At 39.9% G+C, this 24,621-nt stretch overlaps 2 protein-coding genes across 5 annotated transcripts in view; one reads left to right on the forward strand and one right to left on the reverse strand.

The window, feature by feature from the left end:
* Positions 1–2,258: 2,258 nt before the first annotated feature.
* Positions 2,259–24,621, reverse strand: part of LOC104917495 (uncharacterized) — a 71,537-nt gene continuing 49,174 nt past the window's right edge. The window contains exons 3-7 of one of the 2 annotated variants that reach the window (XM_085215911.1): positions 19,188–19,280; positions 7,994–8,128; positions 5,344–6,948; positions 3,905–4,112; positions 2,259–2,531 (exon numbers count right to left, since the gene is read on the reverse strand). The gene's annotated coding sequence lies outside the window, so the exon portion shown is untranslated. The remainder of the gene's footprint in view (positions 2,532–3,904; positions 4,113–5,343; positions 6,949–7,993; positions 8,129–19,187; positions 19,281–24,621) is intronic. The other variant, XM_085215912.1, reaches the window with a different exon arrangement.
* The window catches only part of LOC104917492 (uncharacterized), an 86,719-nt gene continuing 85,333 nt past the window's right edge, over positions 23,236–24,621 (forward strand). Inside the window, exon 1 of one of the 3 annotated variants that reach the window (XM_085215909.1) lies at positions 23,236–24,191. In XM_085215909.1, the coding sequence (XP_085072035.1) occupies positions 23,931–24,191 (261 nt within the window). In that variant the 5' untranslated portion in view covers positions 23,236–23,930. Of the gene's footprint in view, positions 24,296–24,621 lie in introns of all 3 variants that reach the window. The other 2 variants (XM_085215908.1, XM_085215910.1) reach the window with 2 other exon arrangements.

Consider the following 24,621-nt stretch of genomic DNA (forward strand, 5'->3'; position numbering starts at 1 on the left):
TACTTTAAAATGTGACACAGAAACTACAGTAGCGCCCAACACTTGGAGGTATCCCACTTGAAATATGTAGGAGACTACAGGCAGACATAACATTACATAAAGTTTAAATTCATGTTTACAATTCTTAAGCAGATCAGCTGCATCCAGTGTTTCCAGTGTTTCCATTGGACATGACGGCTTAAAGCCACCTGTGAAGTGAGGAACATGAGGAACAAACTACAGAAATCAATGGCCTAGTAATTTGTACACCATACAAAAATAAAAACAGAAAAATAAATATAACATCAAATTCCTAGGATTTCTCATTTCATGTAAACATGAAGACACAGTTTCTTCTGCTTGTAGGTTTTAGTCCATTCCCTACAGAATTTTCAACCTATTCCTGTATCAGGGTTGAGCTTCTTCCTTGTACAGCCTACAAACACCTTCTCTGACTCAGCAGCACACCACACTATCACTGAATATTCCATATGATCACGAAGATTGCTTCGTAGTAGACTAACACAAGGGGGCAAATTAAGATCAGATACAGCCCTGAGAGGCCTGTTCTGCCTGATTCTGCTTAGGCTAGATGATCTCCAGTAGCACCTCACCTACTCTGTAATTTTTGAAATGCCTTTTCAGGATGAAATTTCATGAAGTAGCTGACTGCAGTAATAAAGACATCCTTTTCTCTGTGGATTTGGATGAGAAATGAAAGTGACAGTGATTTCATAGCAAAACATAGCAAAAACTACTATGTCACAGCCTGACTCAAGTGCTAAGCATTCTAATAAATATTAACGTTGACCTGCTTTCCCCTGCTTTCTCTTTACAGCAGAAGGAACCCTTCCTGATACTAAGCTGCTGCTTCTTCCATCTTCAAGAAGCAAACAAATCCCTAAATCATTGCCCAACCTTTACCAGTCCTTCCACCTTTCCAATTTCACATCTCTTTCCCCTACCAGTTTGCAGCTCCAATCTTTCAAACACAGGAGTTTCAGACATGCTCCTCTCACCAGCTGTCTTCGCTCTTGAATAGCGACTAATCTCAAGATATTTTCAAGCAGGCCTTTCTTTTATTTCCCTTATTTATGAATTAAGCATCTGCTTCCCCTCACAGTTCCTAAGACTAGCAGAAAAATAAGCATTTGGATTGAATATAATACACCTTTCTTTCTTCAATCAGGCAAAATCCATAGGACCTCAGAGCTGCAAATGTAGGAGAGTTCCATTTCACCACTGGAGACAGTGCATCCTTGCAGGTTTATCTCTGGAAAACATAATAGCTAATATTTAAGGCAACTATGAACCATGCAAAAAAGGTGACATTCTTTTCAAAGGTTTAGAACCAAATAACACGGATAGGTCTTCACAAGCACTCAAAATCATTCTCTTGACAATCAAACTAAACTGGAACTTTCATTCCTTGTTTGAGTCTTGTTTCTGCAAGTGCTCAAATTGTATTTTCATCCCCATTAGCCTTTATGGCTAAACAAAGCAGTGCAAGCTCATACTGCTGCTGCTTCCCACTCTCTGCCTTGTGCCAGTATAGGGGTTTGCATGGAGAACCAGAAAAAAGCAGTCTGTTTCACCATTCACACAGCAATGCCATGCCAAACAGATCTGTTGGTTGCATGCTCTCAGATCTTTCTGATTGGCTTTTTAGATTTGCATCTACGCTCTCTGAAACTTCAGAGATACAGCCCAGAGATAGTAAATATTGGATCCATGGGAGTGACAGCATGGATGGCCCTTTGCAAACACCACAGTCTGCAGCAGTGCACAGTTACAGATAAGTTATCCAACTTTGAGCCAGATAACCATTTTTGAGTAGTCAACCTCATTTTGGCTGTGCATCTCAAGAGACAAATCGTAGGTAAATGGCACACAGAAGCACAGATACTTTAAGAGAAGCTGTGGGCTATTTAGTACTGGATAACTTTAATATTGAGAAGTGCTCGGGCTGAACTAAATTAGAAAGTTTTAGTCAAAAGTAGGCTTTATTATTTCAAATCCACAGCAGGGGCAGGAAAAAAAAAAAGGTGACTTTTCAACAGTATGTATATCAGGCTGAACATCCAAGTGGTAAAGCAATGCAAATTTATGAATTGTAACAACTTGCATTCAAATTCATCCACATCATGTTTGTACCTGTGCAGCTGCGCCAGTAGCAGATCTCTGGAGTCAAAAGAAATCCCCAGTGCAGAAAGCCTTTTTTCCCCCCCTCAATTTGAAACATCTACACGATGTATAAACTTCAACTTGTAAAACACATGCAGTCTTCAAATAAGTGTTTTAATAGCAATATATAACAGGGCTAATAAAACAAGATTAGCAAGTGATACTGAGTCATGACAGGGAAGAAAATAAAATTCTGAAAGGAAACACTTTCAGATCTTGCCTGTATCTAAAATTAGTGACATTTACATAACCATTAGCCCAAGTTTGACTCACCACACAGTTCTTGCATACAGCTTTTAAAAGAAAAGGATCCCAAGTAATTTCCATTCTCACTGCAACAATTTCAATTGTCTCAATGAAAGATTCCCCTGCAAAAGAAACGTGTCAGTGAGGGATGAGAAAAGAATTACTAAATTCACAGTCGCTTACATAGTTAACGATTTTAAGGTTAGAATTTTCAGCTGTTTGTAGTTTAAGAAATGAATTAAGAAAAGAATGTTTGATTTAAGATATGAAATGGAGATCTGAATAAGTTTCATTAGTAATTTCGGAAGGTATTTCTGCTGTGTGTGCTCGCTTTGCTAAAAATATCACAAAACATTTCCCAATTTCCTTCCATTAAGAAAATGCTGTAAAAATTAACATAGTTACAGGAGTCTTAATAAAGATACACTAGCATTTAAAGTGATGTCATTGTTATAATTATATACATAAATATATATATATATATATATATATAAAAACACACTTACCAAAGCACTGTTAGACAGGTATAGGCTGAGATCACTCCTTTAATAAATTCAGCTTTCACGTAAACCAAAGCAGTCAAGACTACATATGCACCTACTCCACATTTGCCATCAGATAATCTGAATTCCTATATATTGTTACTGACTAGATAAAAACACAAACCACGCCAAGAAAATGTTCATAAACAATCAACATATAAGCAACAACAAAGCAGCTTCAGGAAATACAAACGTTCTCTCTCATGACTCACATGCAGAAGTGGCTAGCCTTACTTCAGCAGCACAGTTAATACTGGAGATATTTACAGTTTTAACACCAATATTTACGTGCTGCTAGAGTATGACAGACATCAGCATCACAAGATTGACTAACTCCTAAATGACATTTCTCTTCAGGATGATGAAATCCTTGTATTTTTGAGGCAGCACAATATGGCCTGCACCTTTTCAAAACCCACAAACCATTATGTGCTGCTACGTTATGCCAAGGTGTCTACTGCACTTTGAGGATGTAGAAACCTATGTTGAGAGCTAAATGCAGAACTGTGTTGAACAACACTTTTTGTGTATTGACGTCAACTGTATTAATTACAAAATCCTTATAAAACATGCCAAGCTGCTTGTTTATTTACACAATGCTTTAGACTTTATTGATATCTGTACAGGAGACCTTAATGGGCCACAAACCAGAAAGTGGACGATGGCATCTGATTTGAGGGACTAAAGATTACGTGAATATCTACTGAGGAGAAAAAAAAAGTTAGCAAGTAGCTTGTAGCAGCCTATCTGCTCCAGCCCAAACTGATCACACTGCTTTTATTTGAAGATGTAGGTGAAAAACCTCAGTTCACATCCTCACCAACTATCCTTTTCTCTCGTGCTCAAGTATATCAGTGTTTTAATATGTATACGGTACTTTTACAGTTCCCCTACATAAATTATATATATATATATTTTTTTAGTACCAAATTATTTTAAGAAAAGCTACTTACACAGATTCAACCCAAGTACTTCTTTCCACTGTGAAGAGTCTTCTAGCCAGTGCAGGATGAAATCATCCTCTTAAATTAACAGGACTATCTGTGTAAGCACAAAGCAGTTTCGCAGGCCACAGGTACGAAAGTTTGGTAAGTTTTCCTTCCCTTCTTTCCAGTGTTTGCTCCCATAGTAATACAGCAGGACAGCCTCTGCTAAAAGGGTCTGTTGGAAGAGATGTGTCAATTAAAAATGAGATTTGCCAGTATATAGTTAACTGCAGCAACACAAGACTTTATATGACTATCAAGGTACTAATGCTACTTTAGAGACTGTATAAAAGAGCCATTTCCAGTATATTTTGTATGTGCACAACTCTACATTTATTTTTTTCCCCTCTTAATATCTCGTTTTGCTTTTGTTAATATGCAAGCTAGATTACAGAGGTCCAACATACCCAATACAGCGGTGATGTAGAATCTGAATGCAAAGGCAAAAGGAACCTAACTGCAACAGTATGTTGTAACAGCTGGTCATCCCTCCAAAGAAACTATGCTGAACATAATGCACTGCATTTATGTGCATCTATGCATGCATAAAGCAAAAGGGGAGAAGGTAAGAAAGATGTTTGTAAAGATACTAGCCAGAAAGCAGGAAAAAGATTCACTTAAACTTTTTCTGGGAGAAGACAAGTAAATTTCTCATAAGAGCAAATACTGCCTTTTACTTGTAAGTCTTACCTTAAGATATCAGAATTTAATCATTTTTAAGAAAAGACAGCTGCAACATTCAATTCCTTTGGAAGTGCATTTCTCATTTATAAATCCAGGCCAAATTCTTGATTCGTAAAGTGTGTTAAACTAGATACTGTTGTTTCAGTTGCCTAATTGCCTGGTTGTTTTTAGCTTTCAAGCTTAAGAATGATTGGGCTTTTTTTTTTTTTTCCTCCAATTAATGCCCCCCCCCCCCCCCCCTCCTGCATAAGTAAATCCCTCTAAAATTAAACTACACACCCCCCATGAGATGAAGACTTGGCAGAACTATGATGTTATTTTCCCCAGTGAGTACTTTAAGAGAACTGGCAGGTAATTTCCCCCCTTCCTCAAACATGAATAAAAAACTTCACATGCATTATAGGATTACTTTTTAAAAGTCTTTACTACCAAAAATTCCCTCAAACAAGAAATAAAATTAAAAACAAAAAACCTTGTGTACATTTTCTACTTTGCTACTAAAAATACATTTTAATGATGAGAAGCAAGTTACAATAGAAGATATATTTGAGAGAAAGGGTTGAAAAACAGGAAAAGGATGAAAGAAGGAAGACCAAGATAAAAAGCATACAGATCATTAAGCAAGATATCTACTGATATCCAGGAGCATCTGCACAAAGCCTTGTACCTCTGTGCTTTGGTCACAAAGCTGACACAGTCATGCTAATGAGTGCTTTTCCTACCTCTATCCTTATGACTTCAGTTGTTGGGGGACAAATTACTGAGGAGGCCTCGATAAAAGCAGGGGATCGTGTGTACAGATAACTCCATTAGGTCTCTCCACTAGGCCCCCTCCAAGCAAGAGCTCTGCTGAGAAAGATGGAAGAGTTCTGAAGAGCTGGAATTTAAATACCAATGAAGGAGGCTCTTTACATGTACAGAGAAGTAAGGAATAAGAAATTAGAAAATGAAATTAGAAAAGCAGGGAAACTGCTTATAAAAAAACAAAAATAAAAGAAAAGGGGTGGTGGTCAGGAAGCCTTTTCTTGATTTCAGTGTTTCAGTTGATGTATCAAGGAACAGCCTAATGTAAAATACTGCCATCAGCTTTTTATTGGTGTATGCTTAAGAGTCTATGATAACACCAACTCCAATTCATTTTCTTTCTAAATCCCATGAAAAACAATCCCAAGTGAATCTGTGGCTACTATAGCTACTGAGAAGTTTAATTTAAGTTATATTGAAAGAGGTGCTACCAGCCAGCAATCTGACAGCCCGGTGATTTGGAATAAACCAAACCAACGCCTTTCTATTAAATATAGTACATCGTGTCAGATGCCCAGGAATGTGCCATAAGCTTAAACATTTACTTGGCACATTGTCCTCAGACACCAACAGCTCTCTCCTGATATTTCTTGGCCAATGCACCTTCCACGTTGATAGTCAGACACCATTCACACACAGCCATATTTCTTTGTTTGGGTTACTTGTTCATCACTGCAAAGCAACGCAGATACACTATGAAAGCACAGTTTCACTGTTCACTGTCACCCTTTCCAACCTCACTGCGGTTTAAAACTAGAGAACCAAGTGTGAAAGACTGGAAGGCTCTCAGAGTTTCAAGTCTGAAGTATGGCACTGCTTCCCACCAGTGCTATGCAGCACCCATAACACAGTCACCAGAAAGTACATCCCCACGTGCAAGCTCTCTCAGTTTAACCCCTTTAAGCTGATGTGAGACGGGGTTGTGTGCAGACAGCAGTTCTGACATCTGTCCTGTTCTGTGCATTCCAAGAAGAGCATAACTTAATCATATGACAGACATTTTGTAGTGAGAATTTTTTTTTTTAACACTGCATGTAAACTTGCAAAGCTGCCCCTTCAGACCACAAGTCAGCACCACTCAAACACTGTTCATCACATTAACACTAATGCTTGCTTTAAATACATACTTTCTATCAAATTAATCTGGGATACCAGCACTCTTACCTCTGTGAAAAAGACAGAATTGAAGAGACATTGTCACCACAGAATTAAGAAAAACAAACATTTCTATTCTTAAGCATCCACGTTTTGATATCTAAAAGTGTATGTAGCTGAGTCTTGATAATGCATTGTTTACTTTTTTCCCCCACCAGTTTAAACAATAGTAGTTTCACTTCTTGTCTTATGCTTGCTCAACGCTGTAATATTTATACTGCAAACAATAAAGGAATTTATAGCCCTTGCTCATTTTTAAAACTTACATTTTAAAATAGATGCAAGTCAAATATTCTGCCATCCCTCTCCGCTAGCTGCTTTAGTTGACATGAATATTTAGGACTAAAGGGCTTCTTCACAGTCTTTGCCTTCAGTGACATGCAGATAACAAGAAAAGGAGGAAAGATTCAATTGAAATACCAATTCTAAGCATTATTTTAAAGATATTGGTGCACTTTTGGCAATGACTGCACTGTTACTTGGTTTGGGTATAGCCTATGACATTCACTTAATGCTCTCAACTTAATTGAGACTACTGTGTGGTCCAGAGAGCAAAAAGAATGGAGAGAAATATATACCTTAATTACCTTTATCTGGAAGTAACAGTAAGACTCTGAACTCACATTTAGGACTGCAGTTCTAAAAAGCAATTTTTTTTGACCTAACAATTCTGTGGGTTTTCTTTTTAGTATTATTTATTATTATTAAATGACTGTAATGCAGCAATAAATTAGCATCACTTCACCACAGAAAGGTGCAGTCATTCAGGATCAAGCTTATACACTCTCGCCATAAATCTTCCCCTATCTTCTACCAAGCAGCTGAATATTTTTAAGACTAGCATCAGTGTGCATTAAAAAGACACAGTGCTTTGGATAATTTTCTGAACACAAGGAAGATTATTCAAACAGAGATAGCTAGAACTGTTCTGCAGTTTTGGTTGTAAATTATGGGTAAGGTCAAGCACGCAAACTTTGAGGAAAAAAAGGGTATTATCTGTTCACTGTTTCACAATCGTGTCAACAATTTTTCCTGTGTAATCACAGTGAGAGACTGAGACAATGACAGAAGTCCTGTGCAATGTAAAATATTACTAATGAAATTTAAGCAGATAACTGCTGATTACAGAAATTTACTGTTGCTAAATTTGGAGAATCTATAACATGTGTCCAGCCATTCCTCCAAGGATCATAAACAAACATATTTAGACTATCTGGAGAGCTACTGCAAAAGATAAACATAAAGTAACAAAGTCAGCTAAAAAAAAAAAAAGCCAGTAACTAAAACATTAAGAAAGTCTGCAGTTTAAAAATATATGGAAGTCTGAAAATGCAGTTATGGTCCATCAGTATTAAATTCAGCTCTAAATCCTTTTAAATTCATCTCAGTACTCCAACCACGGCTTACACTGACCTGACTTGCATGTTCTGTTGTAGGAGGTGCACCAGTCCTTCACTGCAGTCATGTCAACAAACAAAAATAAAGAGAGTCATTTGGAATGGCAATATTGAGGCTTCTGTGGAAGTGATGGACAGCAATCGAAATGCTCTGTGGAAGGAAAGAAACTAAAAGGTACTCAGATCTGAAGTGAGAAATCAAGCACAAGACTTGAAACAAATTTTTTTTCTTGTTAGAGCTAAAAAAAAAAAAGCCCTAAGGGAAGCTGACAGACGGCAGACAAATATTATCAATGTATATTTCAGTTTTGACTCTAGCTTAAAAATAAAATTGAATAAGACCAATTCCTCACACCTCTTTTCCCAGCTTCTCAAAAGTGTTTTGTCAGATGTTGATGCATTAACTATATTTCTATATGAGGTATTTTAATGTGAACTCATGAAGTGTAACAAGCTTTGTGTCCCAACAGCGTTTGGAAAAGTTGTATTTCAGAATAGCTTCCCACATCCCTCTTCTTTGCACTGCTGCAGCATGCATACAACTCTTAAAAAAAAAAATCTGTCTTCTCTGCACCTTTGGCATACACACAAGAAGAAAACTGTGCGAACACTTTCAATCTGTACTCTTTCTGCTTGACAGGACACATACAAGATTAGAAAAAGGAATACACTATTTTCTGTGTTCTAGGTAACTATGTTTTATATGTTACTACAGTAGTCATTAAAATGTCTCTTCCTCTCTCCCTCCCTCCCCACCCCACCAATTTTCATCACAAAAAGATCAATACTTGGTCTGTGGAATCTAGCAAAAAGAAAGCCAGCATCACTTTGAAACACAACTTCAATTTCTAAATGTCTTTTTTTTTTTTTTAATTGAAAGTTTTTTATAACATCCTTTAAGATTAAAAAAAAAAAATCTTTTTATTCCAATTCTCCAATAAATGTGCATTTTTAGATAATTACACTGTTACCCCCAGAAAAGATTATCCTATTTTTACAGTTTAAATTGCTGAAACCTCACATGTAGAACTTTACTGGTAAAGGAGAAAACAGAAGAATTGCCAAAATAACAAAACCCCCACATTGTACAGTGAAAAGTTATTAAGACAGAGGAACAGGTTATCCTCTTAAATATATCACATTTCTCCTAGCTTGCCCTATAAAATAATAAAGGTAAATGATAAAGATTCAGAACATTTCAGCAAACTTTTAGGTTTCTGTCCTTTCCATTCTTTTCTAGCTTTCTTAAATTAAAAAAAAGGAAGCTCCCTTTTTCCCCCACCCAGATTCTCACCAGGCTTTTTCTTTCAGCCCAAGCAGCAGACACAGGCCTGGTGTAAAACACTGTGCTCTTCTAAGCTGGCACCCACTCTTTCGTGAAAGAAAGGTGGGCAGGTACTGCTGTTTAAGTATTTCAACTCTAGCATCTACACCAAAGCTCGTCCTATCCTCTATAGAAGGATCAGTTTCCAAATTACTGCTGGGAAAGGGAAAAATAATTAGCTTTAGCCAGGCTGCCCTCCTAGTTGCCATCTTCTCTGAAATTGGTAAATCATATGGAATCGTAGGATGGCAATAAAGCAACACATACATAAGCGAATATATTTTTAAAAATGACCCTGCTATGCAATCCTACTTGCTCTGGATGACAGCACCCATCTTTAGTTTTCAATTGCTGCCTCACTGAATCGCAAGGAACCACAATGCCTGAAGACAGAGAACCAGGCCCGTAGCTCAGAATGCAACCCCACTTGTAGAGGGCTACATTTGCTGCCCGCCCGCTTCAAAAGATTTAGGGTCAGAGTGACAACGCTGTAAAATAAGGGTCAAAGCACAGAAAGACCAAGGCCACAGAACAAAGAGCTTTTCGTGTCCTGAAAGAAGTTGTCTCTTGTGAGCCTGCCTTCTGGCCCAGACAGTAAATTTGTCTTTATCTTCTGTCTCTTGACATCATCATACGTGACTTCTACGAAATGCCAGACAATGTATGACTTAGGAAAGGTAAAACTGCTGTTAGAAGAGATTGACTCAACTGTTAATGGAATCCTCTAGTTAACATCAGGGGAACACCTACCGGCAACTGCTGTAATTCCTCCAGCCCTTAGCTCTATCTCTACAGCTTCACGATTTAAGCAGTCACTTGAGCACAAGCTTCGGGTGCCTTTAACACCTATGGGGTACAGGTTTCTGGTCACACTACCTACTTATTTTTCCTTAAGTCAACAGCAGCTGAAGAGGAGCAGCAGCCCCGATGGAAGGGCTGATCATTTCCCTCCCCCCCCTTATTCATACAAAAGATATCTATTTGCACACACACAAGCACACACACATGAATACTCCCATTCAAAAACATTTATGGGTTTGTTACCCACTCCCCCATCAGCGAGATCCATGACTCACAGACTGAGCTAGTGCACAGGAATACGGTGCTTTCTAAGGCTGACTGCTAAACAGTGAAGTTCATTTCTACAGCTAGAAAACAAGATGTGTTTGGGATATGCACTAAACAAGAGTTTTGATAAATGAAAGGAACTTTATCCACTTGAGAGAAAAGAAAAAACAAAAAGGAAAAAAAAGATGAGGATGCTGGGTACCTCCTAAGGCTTTATATTAAGCTAGATTTTCAATATTTCACTAACGAGCTTAAAGTAAAACCATACTGAATTAACCAGAAGTTAATATATTAAGAAAAAATGTAAAATCCAATGCGTAAAACCACAGTAGAGTTGAGAAATTTAAGTGGTACTATCAGTCCTATCAAATGCTTAATAAATAGCCACAAAACAAAAAGATATCAATACCTTAACAGTCAGCACCCAGCTTAAAAAATATATTATTTTTGAAATAAATGGCCAGTTAGCAGTGCAGCCTTTGAGCAAACCTCAGTGTTGTGAGAACTCTCTCCCCCATATCCCAAACCTTAGTGGTAGTTCAGATTCTTTCATATAAGCTACTGCCTGTTTTTTTTTTTTTTTTCCCCCCCCAGCAGGTATACAGCATGACGTTGTACAAAATTAGAGCTTCCTTACTTCACATTAAATGCTTTCCCAACAAAGCAGATACCTTTAGCTCTCAAATTCACTGCATTTAATTTTTACCTCCAGTCCTACTAACTTAATTTAAGGCTGGAACTGGAGAGTGAGATATATAGGATTAGGTTAAAAACAAAGCAAAACAACTTACCTTTCAGCTATGGAGATCTACAGGGCTTTTTTGAGTTACAATTCCAGCAGAAGAAAAGCTCAGTATTTTCAAAAGAAAGCAGATTTCTCTGCTTTTACTCTGCATTAAGTTATAAGATGCATGATCCCATGCATTTCAAGCATAAAAAGCGGTATTTAAGAACATGCTTTGTTTTCTTTTCTTCCTAAATATTTAATATACTTGAAAGATATCTTGTAGGAAAAGCCCAGTGTAACATACGAAGGGCCTACTCCAATCATCCTACACTTTCTGAAGGAAATGATTACTCCTCATCTCTCAAGCAGCACTGGTGCGAATATACCAATTTTCCTTGTGGTGAAAAGCAACCCACAAGTTGAGGAACTGATGCAAACTGGCAGATTTCCCCTTCTAATTCTGAGACATATGCGTCATCTTTTTGTCAAAAGCTGGGAAGAAAAAGAATCTCTCTTCCAGCCTGCCACAAGAAACCACCTGCTTAAAGGCAGAACAGAACAATATCGCAGCACTGCTCTGCACGCTGCTGATACTCACACATTTGTTCTTGCTTTCTTCAAATAATAAAATCCTGAAGACAGCCTGAAATGTTAACAACTGAACTTCTCTAGCTGATTTAAGGCCAAAAATCAAACCAGTAAAAGAAAAAAAAAAAAAGATAAAATATGCATGTGGGCAAAAATTGATAGTGTTTTACCTGCAGAGCACTAAGAATTCAATTTCTTAGCAGCTTATATGCATGCTTGGTTTAAGCACTTGAATATTCAGCTTGATTTTGTGTTAAGCATTCATGTTCTCAAGAATGAGTATAATGTGCAGTTAGGATTTCTTCTAGCTAATAACCATGGTCAGTGATAATTCCTTGCCCACTCTCCACACCCCCCCCTCCCCCAGGATCCAGAGACTTTCATCACTGAAGCATTCTATTATCTTTTTTTTTTTCCCCCTCCCTTCATATTATTTTTTTCCTTTTGTCAATTTTATCCAGGTCAGGACTACACTCTGTAGGACGAAACAATCTCCCTTCCACAAATTCTGATTAACTTTGGGCACATTGTTGCCAGCAGATTACATTTTCAAACTGCACTGAAGTTGCAGACCAGACCTGCAGAGATAGGTGTAAATGTTTACTGCAACAATGCATGGCAATATTTCTATCCATATTCCTCATTAAAAAAAAAAAAAAGCTGGTAAAGAAAGAATAAATTTTAGACCTCTAAAGTAAGTTGTGCAAAGAATGTGAAAGCAATACTACTTGAAAAGCTGGTACATAATGTAGGAATGACCACATCACTTGAACCTCAGATAAGCCTTTTTATATCGAAGTATATATAATAGATAATGTGCAACTCTGTAGATGGATATGAACACACATCTATAAAATACCCCGTGTTGCAATCTGTACCACGGCACTTACAAACATTTACACTGCTGGATGCAAACGTTTCGATACAATGAGAGAATTTGCATTCCTAAAATAAGAATCCTTGAGTGCATTTCAAGAACCATGACATCACCCCCTTTGCACTACAGGTTGCTGTTTACAAGTGACCAGGATGTCCAGTAGACCACAAGGAACACTGCAACCTGTGAAAACTATAGTTTATTATGTAATGCACTGTTATGTAAATTGTTTAAATCCTGCACAATACACACAGATGAGCAATCAAGTGCTGTATTTAACTGTGGGGGAGTGATCATCTCACTTCAACTCCGTTTTTACATTTCATATACTGGGTTTGGTAAAATTACAGGCATCATCTGCCCATCTGATCTCTTATAAATTTATTTCATTAAAAATTAAATATATTTTCTTGTTAATCTAGATAATTTAGCAGTATTTCCCTGGCTATTAGTATTGCTGTAAATTTGTTACAATCGTTTCCACAAAACCTGACTTCTCAGCTATCAATGCAGCAAATTCAGATTATTTTTCACTCACCATTTTATTTTCTTTGAAATAAAAGGCATTTCAGTTTCAGTACAACGTTACCTCACCTCCCCAAACTCAGCATCTTTCGCATCACTTCCAGAGGGCTCAGTGCAGCACGTTATGATCAAATTAATACCCAACAAACAAAACAAAAGAAGGCCACTGAATGCATTATGCCTTTCTGACAGCAGCAAGAGTGAAGGAAAGGAGATGGGAAGAAGGGGTTTGTTAACTGATAATGCAGCAAAACACAGGACCTGGCTTAAGTTCCTTCTTATTCAGCAGAGCACTCGAACATACCCTCAAGTTATGTACTGGATACAAAAAGAGAGTTAAATAGAAGACTGAGGAGTGTGACCACAGAGGCTGGCTGCGGCCTGGGGACACAGGGACAGCCCCCATAAGCTCTCTGTTTTTCAAGAGGGACCGTAAGAGCTCCGGGGCAGGCAGACTCTTGCTTCGAATTGCCCTCTAGTGTTAGCCTTCACAAATTCCTGCCTCAATGACAAATTCTGCTCAGGTTTTTACATAATGGAAAAGTGGGTCAACAACTTAAGTTTTATTAAGCTAAAAATAAAACTTTGAGGGAAAAAAAAACAACAACTGAGCAGCGTTTTTGAAGGATCATTTTCATGTCTGAAGACCGAGAGATTGACAAACTGAGGATTACAGACCAAAAATGCAAGAGGAAATCTGCACTTCTAAATAGGGAGATAAAAATCAAGGACAGCAAGTTTAAGAGGGAACTTAGGAACATTCTTGTATTTTTACACTTCCATCGGTTTCTTATGCAGTTTCACAAAAATATCATTTCCTGAAACAAACAGGAGGCACTGACAGCCAGATCCACTGTAATTACAGTGACAGAGCTGGAATCAAAACTTTAATGAAAACTGAGGAGCTGGTGGTGTAAAAACAGAGCCCAGCCTACGAGCACTAACACTCTAGAAGGAATTATTCTCTCCCTGCTGATCCCTGCTGATTGAGGATCTTGTAGTTGCACTCCAAACCTGGATGCAAGCAGGCACTGTGCAAACAACAGTCCTTATTTTAAACCTGCTAATTCCAGAAAGAAAAGCCCAAGCATTTTCTTCTGATCTTATTTCAAACCACGTTTTCCTCTACTCTCGAACTGATCAGAGGTAATGAATTTAGGACCTGGTAACCCTTCCATTTCAGATAAGTTACTGATAGCCACACACACACACACACACACACACACACACACACACACACACACACACACACAGAGCACTGAAAATCAACATAAGAACCATTTTTTTTTTAAAGAATTAAACAAAGAAATGACTGTCAGACAAGCACTACAGCCCCTAAAGTAACAGCCACACCGCCTGAGAACTGAAACAGACTCAGGTTATAAAACAGATGAAGAAAAATACACATTTCCTTGCTGCTTGTGTAACTACTGTGCCTGTCGCTGACAGCATCAATCTGCCTTCTCCTGAGAGCCTGGAGAAATCTTCTGGGGAGCATCAGGAGGAGTACGTTAGCAGAAGACCACTCCTTTTGCTGAGGGGTTTGTCTGCCTGTGCAAGGTACTGCTGCTACTGTCAGACTTGTGTCAGAGAACTCTGCTCTGCAATAGACTTTTGCATATATTTATAGTCAGGCTTTCTCATAAGAGCTGTTACAACGTTTCACAACAGATGGAGCATCTTCCTTTTCTAATTCCTGAGCTGTAGTAAGACGTCTAATAGTTTGTAACAGGGGGAAGCAAAGTGTTTGCAGGATAACTTGAGTGTTAACTCCCTTCAGACCACAGTATCTGCCTGTTCAACCAGAGAAAACATTGCTCTGACAATACAGAAATTGTAAATCAAATGTTTTTTGTTTCTCAGATGCACTGGAATTCCTGGCTTCCCCAGAATCCTCAATAAGTCCAAGTGAATTATAATATACTACAACTATTTTGATGTAGAAAATTACCATTTCAAGTTGGGAAGACTCTAATCATGTTGAAAATTACAATATTACCAAAATATTTATGTTAACTTTCATATTAGTGCTTAAACCCATATTCTTCTAGGGAAAAAAAAAATAAAAAATAATAAAAAATTCCTCTTCATAACAACTAAGAAATGGATAGATAAAATCATGAAAATTTTTTGTTTGAAGTCATAAAAAAAATCCAGAAAAAAAAACAACAGAGTACACTCACAAGAAATAAGAAGCAAGCTCTTCACATTGACTTGAATAAGGGAAAGGTGTAATTACTTTGGAGGTATTTGCACACTGCTAGGATTTTTAAGCAATGTACAAATTAAAAATACAGATACCACCGATCCTTTGCTTTAAATTAATTATCTTAGTTAATTGAATTAAATTGATGATCATATTTTACTGAAAAGCAGTAATTTTCCTCAAAATACTGCTGTAAAAATTTTGAATGCAACAGAATATAACATGTTCTAAAAAAAAAAAAAAAATTAATAAAAAAAACAAGAAAAAAACCCCAAATCTAAAACTCCTCCAACAGACTCAGATCTAAAAAGATACTGTGGATATCCAGGTATTTAAAATAAATTCAAACTTGACAAAGCCAGAAACAGGGCCTTATTCAAGAGCACTACTGAATTAGCACTCACATCTTCATACAGGCTCTTTTTCCTGCTGGTGTGTGAGCAGCAGTCCCAGACGAGGTAGGTTAACAAGCCATCAATACAGTAGCTGAACATTTAAGATAACTCAAATTATATTTTTCTCTTCCCTTACCCACAGCTTAAAGGTCTGGGTTTGCAGACATTTCTGCACTGCTTTTTGGTGGTTGTTGTTGTTGTTGTTGAAATAAATAAATAAATAAATGCAAGAGCCTATTTTCATGCATTTGGATTTGAGGGGGAAGCATAAGCATTTAAATATGGCAATTAGCATTTTTTAACTATTTTTCCCAAAGACTATGTGGGTAGTTTGTTCTTTTTTTGCAAGTGTTTTGCAGGATCACTTCATCAACAGAGAATAAAAAATTGAAGTGTAAGTACACCAGCCTCAAATCCTTGCCATAGAGATGTTTCACTAGATCTCTAGCCTAATAACAAAAGTTAAGGTTTACTTAAATTTAACAGTACACAAAACTCCATTTTAAAATAATATTAGGGCTGGATCTAGTTAAAATGAACAAAATCCAGAAAATTCACTTCTTTCAGATTTCTAAATTTAAATCAGCCACGTCTGAGCTACCAGAGGGGTTTCAAAGGAGGGCTGATCTTACATGTGCTGTAATAACCAGGCACGGGGTGCCTTTATAGCCACATCTCCCTTTCAGGAAAATTATTTAAGTTGCTTTTGAAAAAAAGCAGCAGAAGTCCTTAAAGAAAGCACTGATGAGCTGACAAAGATGTCTGCAGCAGCTCCTTCAGACGAGCAGAGCAGCAAGCCTGCAATGTCAGCTATCAGATTGTGATTTAGGCAACAAGGTCTGTAGAGGCTCAAGCATGTACCTATTCTGCGAGTGGTAAAAGTGCCCATGGAAAGTTGCACACGGGAAGCACTTCAGCAAAGAAGCCTGCACATTTTTATCTCTTCAGCTCATTACAACTAGATATTGCAAAACAGCCCACGAAGTCGAGCACACTATTTGCAATAGCCACACCAACAGTTTTTAAGGGGCCAGCACCACAGCCCTTATTGCAGGGTTAATTTCCAACAAAATCAGTGGTAGTTTGTCTAAATAAGAACTGCAACAGCAGAAACAGGGAGTTAGAAACTAAAACACACCCCAGAGCTCTCTGCAAAGCTTCACTGCTCTTTGGGGCACAAAACAGCCACGCTGAGCACTTCTACAGCAAACATGCTGACCAGCTCTACAACAAAATTAATGTAGGCCAAATTTCAGCAAAAAAACTGTTCTAGAGCCAATCAACACTTGAAAAGTGGATTCTAATGGTAACTGACAACTACAGCACTCCTGAGAGACAGCTCAGCTTGTACACGAGTCACACTCTGTAACTGCACTATTGCAAAACTCTCCTCCTTGGGCTCCTGAAAAAAATTATTTCACTTGTCCCAAAGTTCAAATTACTTTGATAGCTTTTATTCATTAAAAAAAAATAAAAGTTTGGATCTACTGACATGATTCTGCAAATCCTTATTTGTGAAAGTGAGCTATTAGGACTACTTGTGTATTTAGAACTCTGCAGGCTCAGGCCCTAAACTTAAAAATCCTTTGATTTACAGTCGAGAACCAGATATTATGTCTTTTTTTTGCTAAATAAGAATCTATAAGAAATACTCTGAACTTGTGTCAGCCCAAGGAACACTCCATCAAACTTTCACCTTTTAAATATGTCACAAGGGAGCCTTAGATACTTTTGCCTTGCAATATAATCCTGATTTTCATTAACAAGAATGTAATTGCTTTTGTACAGGGACACAAAAAAAAAAAAGAGTAAAAAATATAGAAAAAAAGAAGAAAGAAAGAACAAATTCAAAGAGGTGTTCTGTGAAATCTTTATGTTCTTAAGAGAAGCAGGATTAAAAGAAAAAAAAAAGAAACCACCACCCAAACCCATATGCATTACACTCAGTGCAGAGCTTCTGGACAGACTGCAAAAATATTTCTTTGGGATCATATTAGACATGTCACCCAAACACTAACTGCATTAATAAAAAAAGTTTTTACTATAACTGTTAATCACAAAGAGGAAAAAAAAAAGAAAAATCACCAATTCACTGATCACAAATTGCTAAGTTCATAGAAACTACTGTTTCCCTCCTTTTCCTCTGGATCCCTGCACTTTCTGTATTCAGGATTTTCTTTCTCAACTGATAACTGCCTGTAGGTGGTCTTCGCAACCCCTAAAAATCACAGTACAGTTTTCATTATATGAAAAACACCTTCAGAATGTGTCTGCCTCAAACAGGTCTGTGCCAGAAGGTGTTCTAGTGGCAAAAGCAGCTGCTCCTCGGGTGTAGTGGACATTAGTTACAACACTGAGGAAAGCTGCAATTTACACTTCGCTGGATTTGGTTAGTACAAATTAGCAGTTACCAGAATCATCTACAATTTTTTTTCCCAAATTTCTCTTATTTTATGATACAATTACTTCCTGCAAAATAAAAAAAAATGCCTTCTTGAAGACAGACAGATTTGATTAAGGATAAAAAGTGGATTCCAGCTGAAAGCTGGAATTGCTAAAGTCACGACATGTTCATAAAATTTGTTGCACTGTAATATATTTCGCTCAAGATAAAGTTTTACAGTTTTTACTGCTCCATTTAGTATTTAAACAAATTTACTCAATCCAAGAACAGTTACTATTTTAATTTCAATTGTTTTTAGAAATGGTTAGTTAAGATTATTCACATGCAAGTAGGTAGGTTATGATTACTCTGAATGGATTTCTCAGTTTCAGCCAAATTAGTACTTCTGTTGCAAAGCAGGACTTGCAGTATGAGTGTAGCCAGTCCCTATTTATTATTTTTTAAATATTTGCTGTTTTGCCATAGAAAAGTCTATTTACTGACAAATATAGAAATTAAATTAAATTTCTGCCTGTTTTGCTACAGGTAGAGACCTCTGAAGCCCATTTTGTCTCGTTTCCTGCTTCTTAGCTCGTCAAGCAGCAAGTTTGTTAACACATTTAAAAATAAGTTTTGCACACTACATTGAAGTGCACTCAGCTCTCTGTTCGTTTCTTTAACGAACCCTCCCAACAACAACAACAAAATAATGTTACTTAAAAATTAACACTACCTCCTCTATACCTTGTTTTTGGATTAGCAACATTTCACTTGGACTAATTCCCAATACAAGAATACGAGAACAATGCTATATAGAGAATTTATATAACTTCTATGACCAAGGCTGCTGCAAACTCAGCTTTTTGTACGAATTTTGGCCACTTCATTTCCTTCTGAAGACAGCTCGTGTGAATGCTTCACTTTTACTCAGCCTCTCAGAATTTTACAGAGAGAGTGTAAAGAAGAATTATTTTACCAAACAGAAAAAACTCAGGCAAACCCAGCACAACTTGCCTATTTTGAATAATCCAAAGAAGTTACACCATATACATTTTTTTTTTTTTTTTTTTTTAAATTAAGAACACGTGTAATAGAGAAATGTTAATATAATATATACCATGCTCCTGCTCCATCAACCTTCCAGAAAGAGTTTTTCACTCACAGGACTAAGCCGTCCTCCAAAATCAGCTCTCTATTGAAAGGTCGAAACCTGCAATAAAAACGTCATGTATTATAACATATTTCCAACACCCACAGTTTCATGGTTGATCCCCAAACATAGACAGAGGTCATCGGGCTGACCCTCGCATTGTCTATGTTACAGGAAATCCTAATTTTAAAGAGGGAGAGAGATATATTTTAAACCAAACCGGGTTGATTGGGAACACCTGTGATATGCCTCTTTATTATCAGAAGCCTCTCGAAACAAATCAGATTAGCATGCCCCGCTTTCATTCTTTCTGCAGCATTTTAACATGAAAGCAAGAGGAAGAAAAAAAAAAGGGGGGGGAAGGAGGGAGGAGGTGGGGGGGGGAGAACCTCTCCCAGTCTCTCCCTCCACCCTGAAAGCAGCAAACAGGTTGAGTACAAACTGCTTAATGGGTGTGTGATGACTGCTGCCACACTCCCCAGACTGTGCTGCTGACTGAGCAGGGTTGAACTTCGCACGTTTTTCCTGAAGGAGCTTCAGCTGCTCCTCTTCAAGGGCAGTTACCACTGCTACGTTTGTTAAAATGTAGCTGCACAAATATTAGCCGCTTTAGAAGGTATAAGAGAAACTGTAGAGTCACCTAATGCTCTCTGAGCAAAAATTTAAAAGCTTACTGGGAAGAGGAAAAACTAAAACTAAAAAAAAAAAAGAAAAAAAAAAAGAAAGGAATTGGCCATGACAATATTCAGGTAAGAACAAAGCATAACCTGATAGAGGCAATAACTGTATCAAATATCTACTGCAGGAAGCAGTGCATCCACACAGCCACATCCTTCCATTTATTGGAGCTTTTCTCACTGCAGATAGCAGGACATGACACATGCAGTGCCTCACAAACGTGGCAGCAGCTGCCTCGCTCAGCTCACCTGCTGACAAACGTGCCCATCATTTTGCCCTTTATTCCTTCATCGTAGTCCAGAAAAATCCTAAAAAAAATCCCCATAGTTCTAGAGCTCTGATAAGCACTCTGCCTTAATCAGAACAGAAAATTTGCTTTATTTAAAAAAAAAAAAAAAAAAAGATTATGGGAAGGATCCGTGAAAATAAAAGTTTCTGCTCTTCAACCAGAAAGACAAAAATGCTTCTCAAAATTGCCCCCCACGCTTATATTAAGATTTAATATCCTTCAAGCTAATACTGAAAGCAAACTCACAGAAAAACACCTTCTACGAAAACAGAGGCTGGAGCCCTCAGCCGAGTGTAATTATCTCCTTCTCAGCTGAGACCTTCCTGCGAATTTCAGCTCTCGCTAAATAAAATAATTAGTTGCAGCTAGATCAGACGTTGAAAAGTTTATTAATAATCCATTTACTGTGGATACACTCATTACAGTTTCTGAAAACAAACCAAAAAGTCACTTTTTATCCCCTTCTTCTAACAGTGGTTTCCTTCAGACATTAACAACCATCCCTGCGAGTCACAGCTATTTTTCAGCTGTGAGCACAGTATCATCTCAGAGCAACACATTGGGAAAGTTTTCACAAAATAGAAGCTCAATGTACAGAATTGATGTTTTTCTCCTGTTCTGTGTATGTGGCAATGAATGTGTGTGTGTGTGTGTGTGTGTGTGCCTGCGAGGTCATCCTCACACACTGGCAACTGCACTGCCGAGATAGGAAGAAGTGCTTAGAATTACACAAAGTCATTAATACTCGCTGTAAAGATAACTTTTCTTTTTCTTTTTTTAAGAGATGATGTGCTAAGATATGATCAGATGCTAATATTAAAGTAAAAAAAAAACAACTGCCAGGTGTTGGCTGCTCTCCCTGCTACCCCTGCACACAGCAGCAGCACAGGGGCTGAGCTGAGAGCTGCCCCCCAGCCCTGCTGCCACTCTCTGCCCCAGGGACAGGCACAGCTCCTCACACTGCAGCTGGACTGCTTTTAGCATTTGCAGCGAAGGGTTAAAAAAAACTTCAGCATAGACACTGCCTCACACCCCATTAAACAATGGGCAGGGATTTTTCTACCTAGCTCATTGTAACCATTTCTGATACTGTCTAGCATCCAAATTTAGGATAATTTCAAAAATACTATTTCCCCCTCTACGCCTAACTTCTCCTGTTTGTTGTGCATTAACACACAGTTACCTAAAAAAAAAAAAAAAAAAAAGAAAGTAAAAAAAATCCTACCCAGCTCCTGCCAATAATTTGCAAAATAAATAAATAAAATGGCAAAGCAGCATTTTGACTGAGGGAAATGAGGCATCGGGAGTCCATGCCACACACCTCCCCTCTGCATCACGTCCCCCTCACATCTGTGGGACACATCTTCAGTCCTCCTGCCTCAGAGTACATCACCAGTTCTATTAAATAACAAAAAAAAAAGGCTGTGTGAAGAGTCAGAGTATGTACATGAGAAATGTGGGCAAGCAACACTTCTCCAGTTTTAGTGGTGATAGAAAAAAAAAATAATTTTGATATCAGGTTCCAGTGTTAGATGTTAAGTGTTCAGAATATGTATACATGTGTACATTTATTTTTATATAAATAAGTACAAACAGCGCATCTATGGAAGACGACATAAGTGTACACAAAACCATTTTTATTAAAATATATATATATATATATATATATATAAATATTTTCCTGCTGGTATAGAGAACGGCACAGTGTAATCCCCCATTTCCTCCCCAGGCAGGCAAGACAAGGCCAAGCTGCACTTCACTTTTGACAACTTTAATAAATGTAAATTGCTGGGATGAGAGCTAAGGGGTCTCTGGGTACAGGCAGATGATGGAGCTATCAAACAAAGTATCTGCAGAATATTGGGAGAACACAGAGGACAGCAGAGGAGGTGCTCAGTAGGTAATTGTTTCCCAATGCAACTGAAAAGCAGCAGGCTGCTGTAGCAGCAATGCTTGCTGTTAGGTGAGAGCTCTGGGTGCAGCCCACTCAAATAGGTAGCAGTGCCGTACACCTGTTGGGCAGCTGTGCCCTTTGGGAGGGATGAGCTGCGCACCTTCCCCTCGTGCTCACGCTGACAGGCAGCGCCTGCAGCCCCGGCTGCACTCTGCTCACATCCTGACTCATTAGCACTGGGAGAATTAAGGAAACGCAGCCCACAGCTCAGGAGCAAAATCCCTCCTGTGACGCTGCGCTTTGGATGGAGCAGGAACAAGCCCAGCATTCCAAAAGCTACACACACACACAAAAAAAAAAAAAAAAAAGAAAGAAAAAACACACTAAACCCCAATCGACAACTAAGCAGCAAAAGCACCTCGCACACCTTGTGACCATACACACAGCCTGGTTGTACCCTGCACTGCAACACGCTGCCCACAGCCCCACACCTTCCCATTGCTGCTGCTCCTCAGCATTACAAACAGCACAGTTGCTCCAAGCTGCACAAGGTTTCTCTCTCTGAAAAGAGAATGCACCTCTTGGAAACTTTCAGTACAACTTGGTGGGGTTTTTCTCAGTACCGGGCTATTGAAAAAGTAGCAAAAAAATATGTTAAAAAATTACCAAAAAATTACCAAAAAATTAAGAGGGCAAGAGAAGCTTATTTGGATGTTTTCCTGACAGCTGAAATAAAAAAAATAAGTCTGAAAAAAAAAATAAAAAAAATATGAAAGTACGTGTACGCAGTGCACGGCACAGCGAAGAAACACCACTAAGCACAGAAGTTCAGCTTTCAGTTATCGCCATCGTGTAAATACACAGGTTTCGATCTTGAAGCACATTTGATATTTCCTCCAAATGTGCCTTCTGTAGGGCCAAGCCATCCAGTTAATGTTTGACGTTTTAACTGAGGTGAAAAATGCAAGCAGTTCCACAAGGGTCCATTGAAGCTACATGGTTTCTTCCCCCCCCCCCCCCCCCCAGTGTCTCAAAATGAGGAGCACGTCAAATATAAGGAAGGAAAACCTAATTTCCACAGCCCGCGTATCGATATTAGATCGCTTACTGCTTTCATTTTAGCCACACCCACCTTTATGTAATTATAAAATATGGGAACGGTGCAGCTCGAGAAATAAGAAAGCCAAAAGGAACGACGGTGCGACAGAGCCCAGCGGGCGCAGGGCACGGGCTTTCATTTCAATGAGAAACGGGAACGAACCGCGGGCTGCGGACCGACGCCGGGCGAGCGGTGTGGAAAAACGCCCCGCACCTGTGCGGCATCGAGCGGGGCAGGACGCCGAGCTCCTGAAAGCGAAAGTCGGTGCCGGTGGGCGGACGGCTGCCGGGAGCCGCCGCTCCTCGAGCCCTCATCCCTGCGGAGAGCGCGGCCCGACGAGGCGGCCCGGCACGCATTCCCATGCTCGCCGCTAAAAACGCTTCCCGAGCCGCGACGCGAATGTACTGAAACGAGTTGGCTGCGTTGCGGCGGAGACTCCGAGATTGCGATGCTAGCGAGAGCCCGCCGCATTTCGCGGCTATCGGGGCAGCGATGGACAACCGGCAGAGCGGAGCGGCTCTCCACGGGAAAAAGCGGCGCTGGGAAAGTGCGGTGCGCGCCCCGCGCACGGAGGAGCCGAGAGAAGCGGCAGGGATCCCTGCGTGACACGCGAAATACCTTCAGCCCCGCGCCGGAGGGAGGGACGGAGGGAAAAGGGAGAGGCGAACTTTTGCGTTTCGCTTTAAGGCGCCGCCGCCGCGCTCCGCTCCCGCAGCGCTGCCCGCCCCCGGCGCGGCACGGGGCGATGCGATGCGCGGGGCCGAGCCCGGCCGCATCCCGGCGGCTCCGAACCGCGGATTGAGAAAGGGAGCGGAATGGAGCGGAGCGCGGGGGGGGGGGGGGGGGGCTGCGAGATGCGCGGCGGTGTCACGGAGCGCCGCTCGCAGCCGCTCATCGCCTATCGCGATCCGCCGAGGGGTGACATGGAAACAGGCACCAAAAAATAGCAGAGCCAATGACGAACGGCGGCCGGGTGACAGAGCGGAGCGCTCCGGAGGCGGAGAGGAGGAGGTGAATGGGCAGCGCCGGGCCGGGCCCAGGGGTCCGGAGGGGGGGGGGAGAAGGGGGGAAGGGGGACACCGCCAGGGAAGAGGAGCGGCCATCCACGGCTCGGGGTAACGGAGCGGCGGGGGGGGGTATGCGGGGGGGGGGGGGGGGGGGGGGGGCGGCAGCGGGCGGGGAGCGGGGAGAAGTTAATGTGCTGCTGACACGGGAGGGGGAGGGATATGGAGGGAGGGGGGAGAAAGCGAAGGTTATGCTTTTTTTTTTTCGGGGGGGGGGGGGGATGGGGGGGTGGAGGTAGGGGAAGAAAAAGCGCGAGGGGCATTAATCCGGGTTACGAAAACACAGCAGGGAACGGAGAAGGAGAGCAGCGGGGGCGATGCGCGGCGCGGGGGGGGCGGGGGGGAGGGGGGGTTGGGTGGGGGGAGCCGCGTCCCGA

Source organism: Meleagris gallopavo, chromosome 1 (genome assembly GCF_905368555.1).
Source record: "Meleagris gallopavo chromosome 1, MGAL_WU_HG_1.1, whole genome shotgun sequence".
Taxonomy (NCBI): Eukaryota; Metazoa; Chordata; class Aves; order Galliformes; family Phasianidae; genus Meleagris; species Meleagris gallopavo.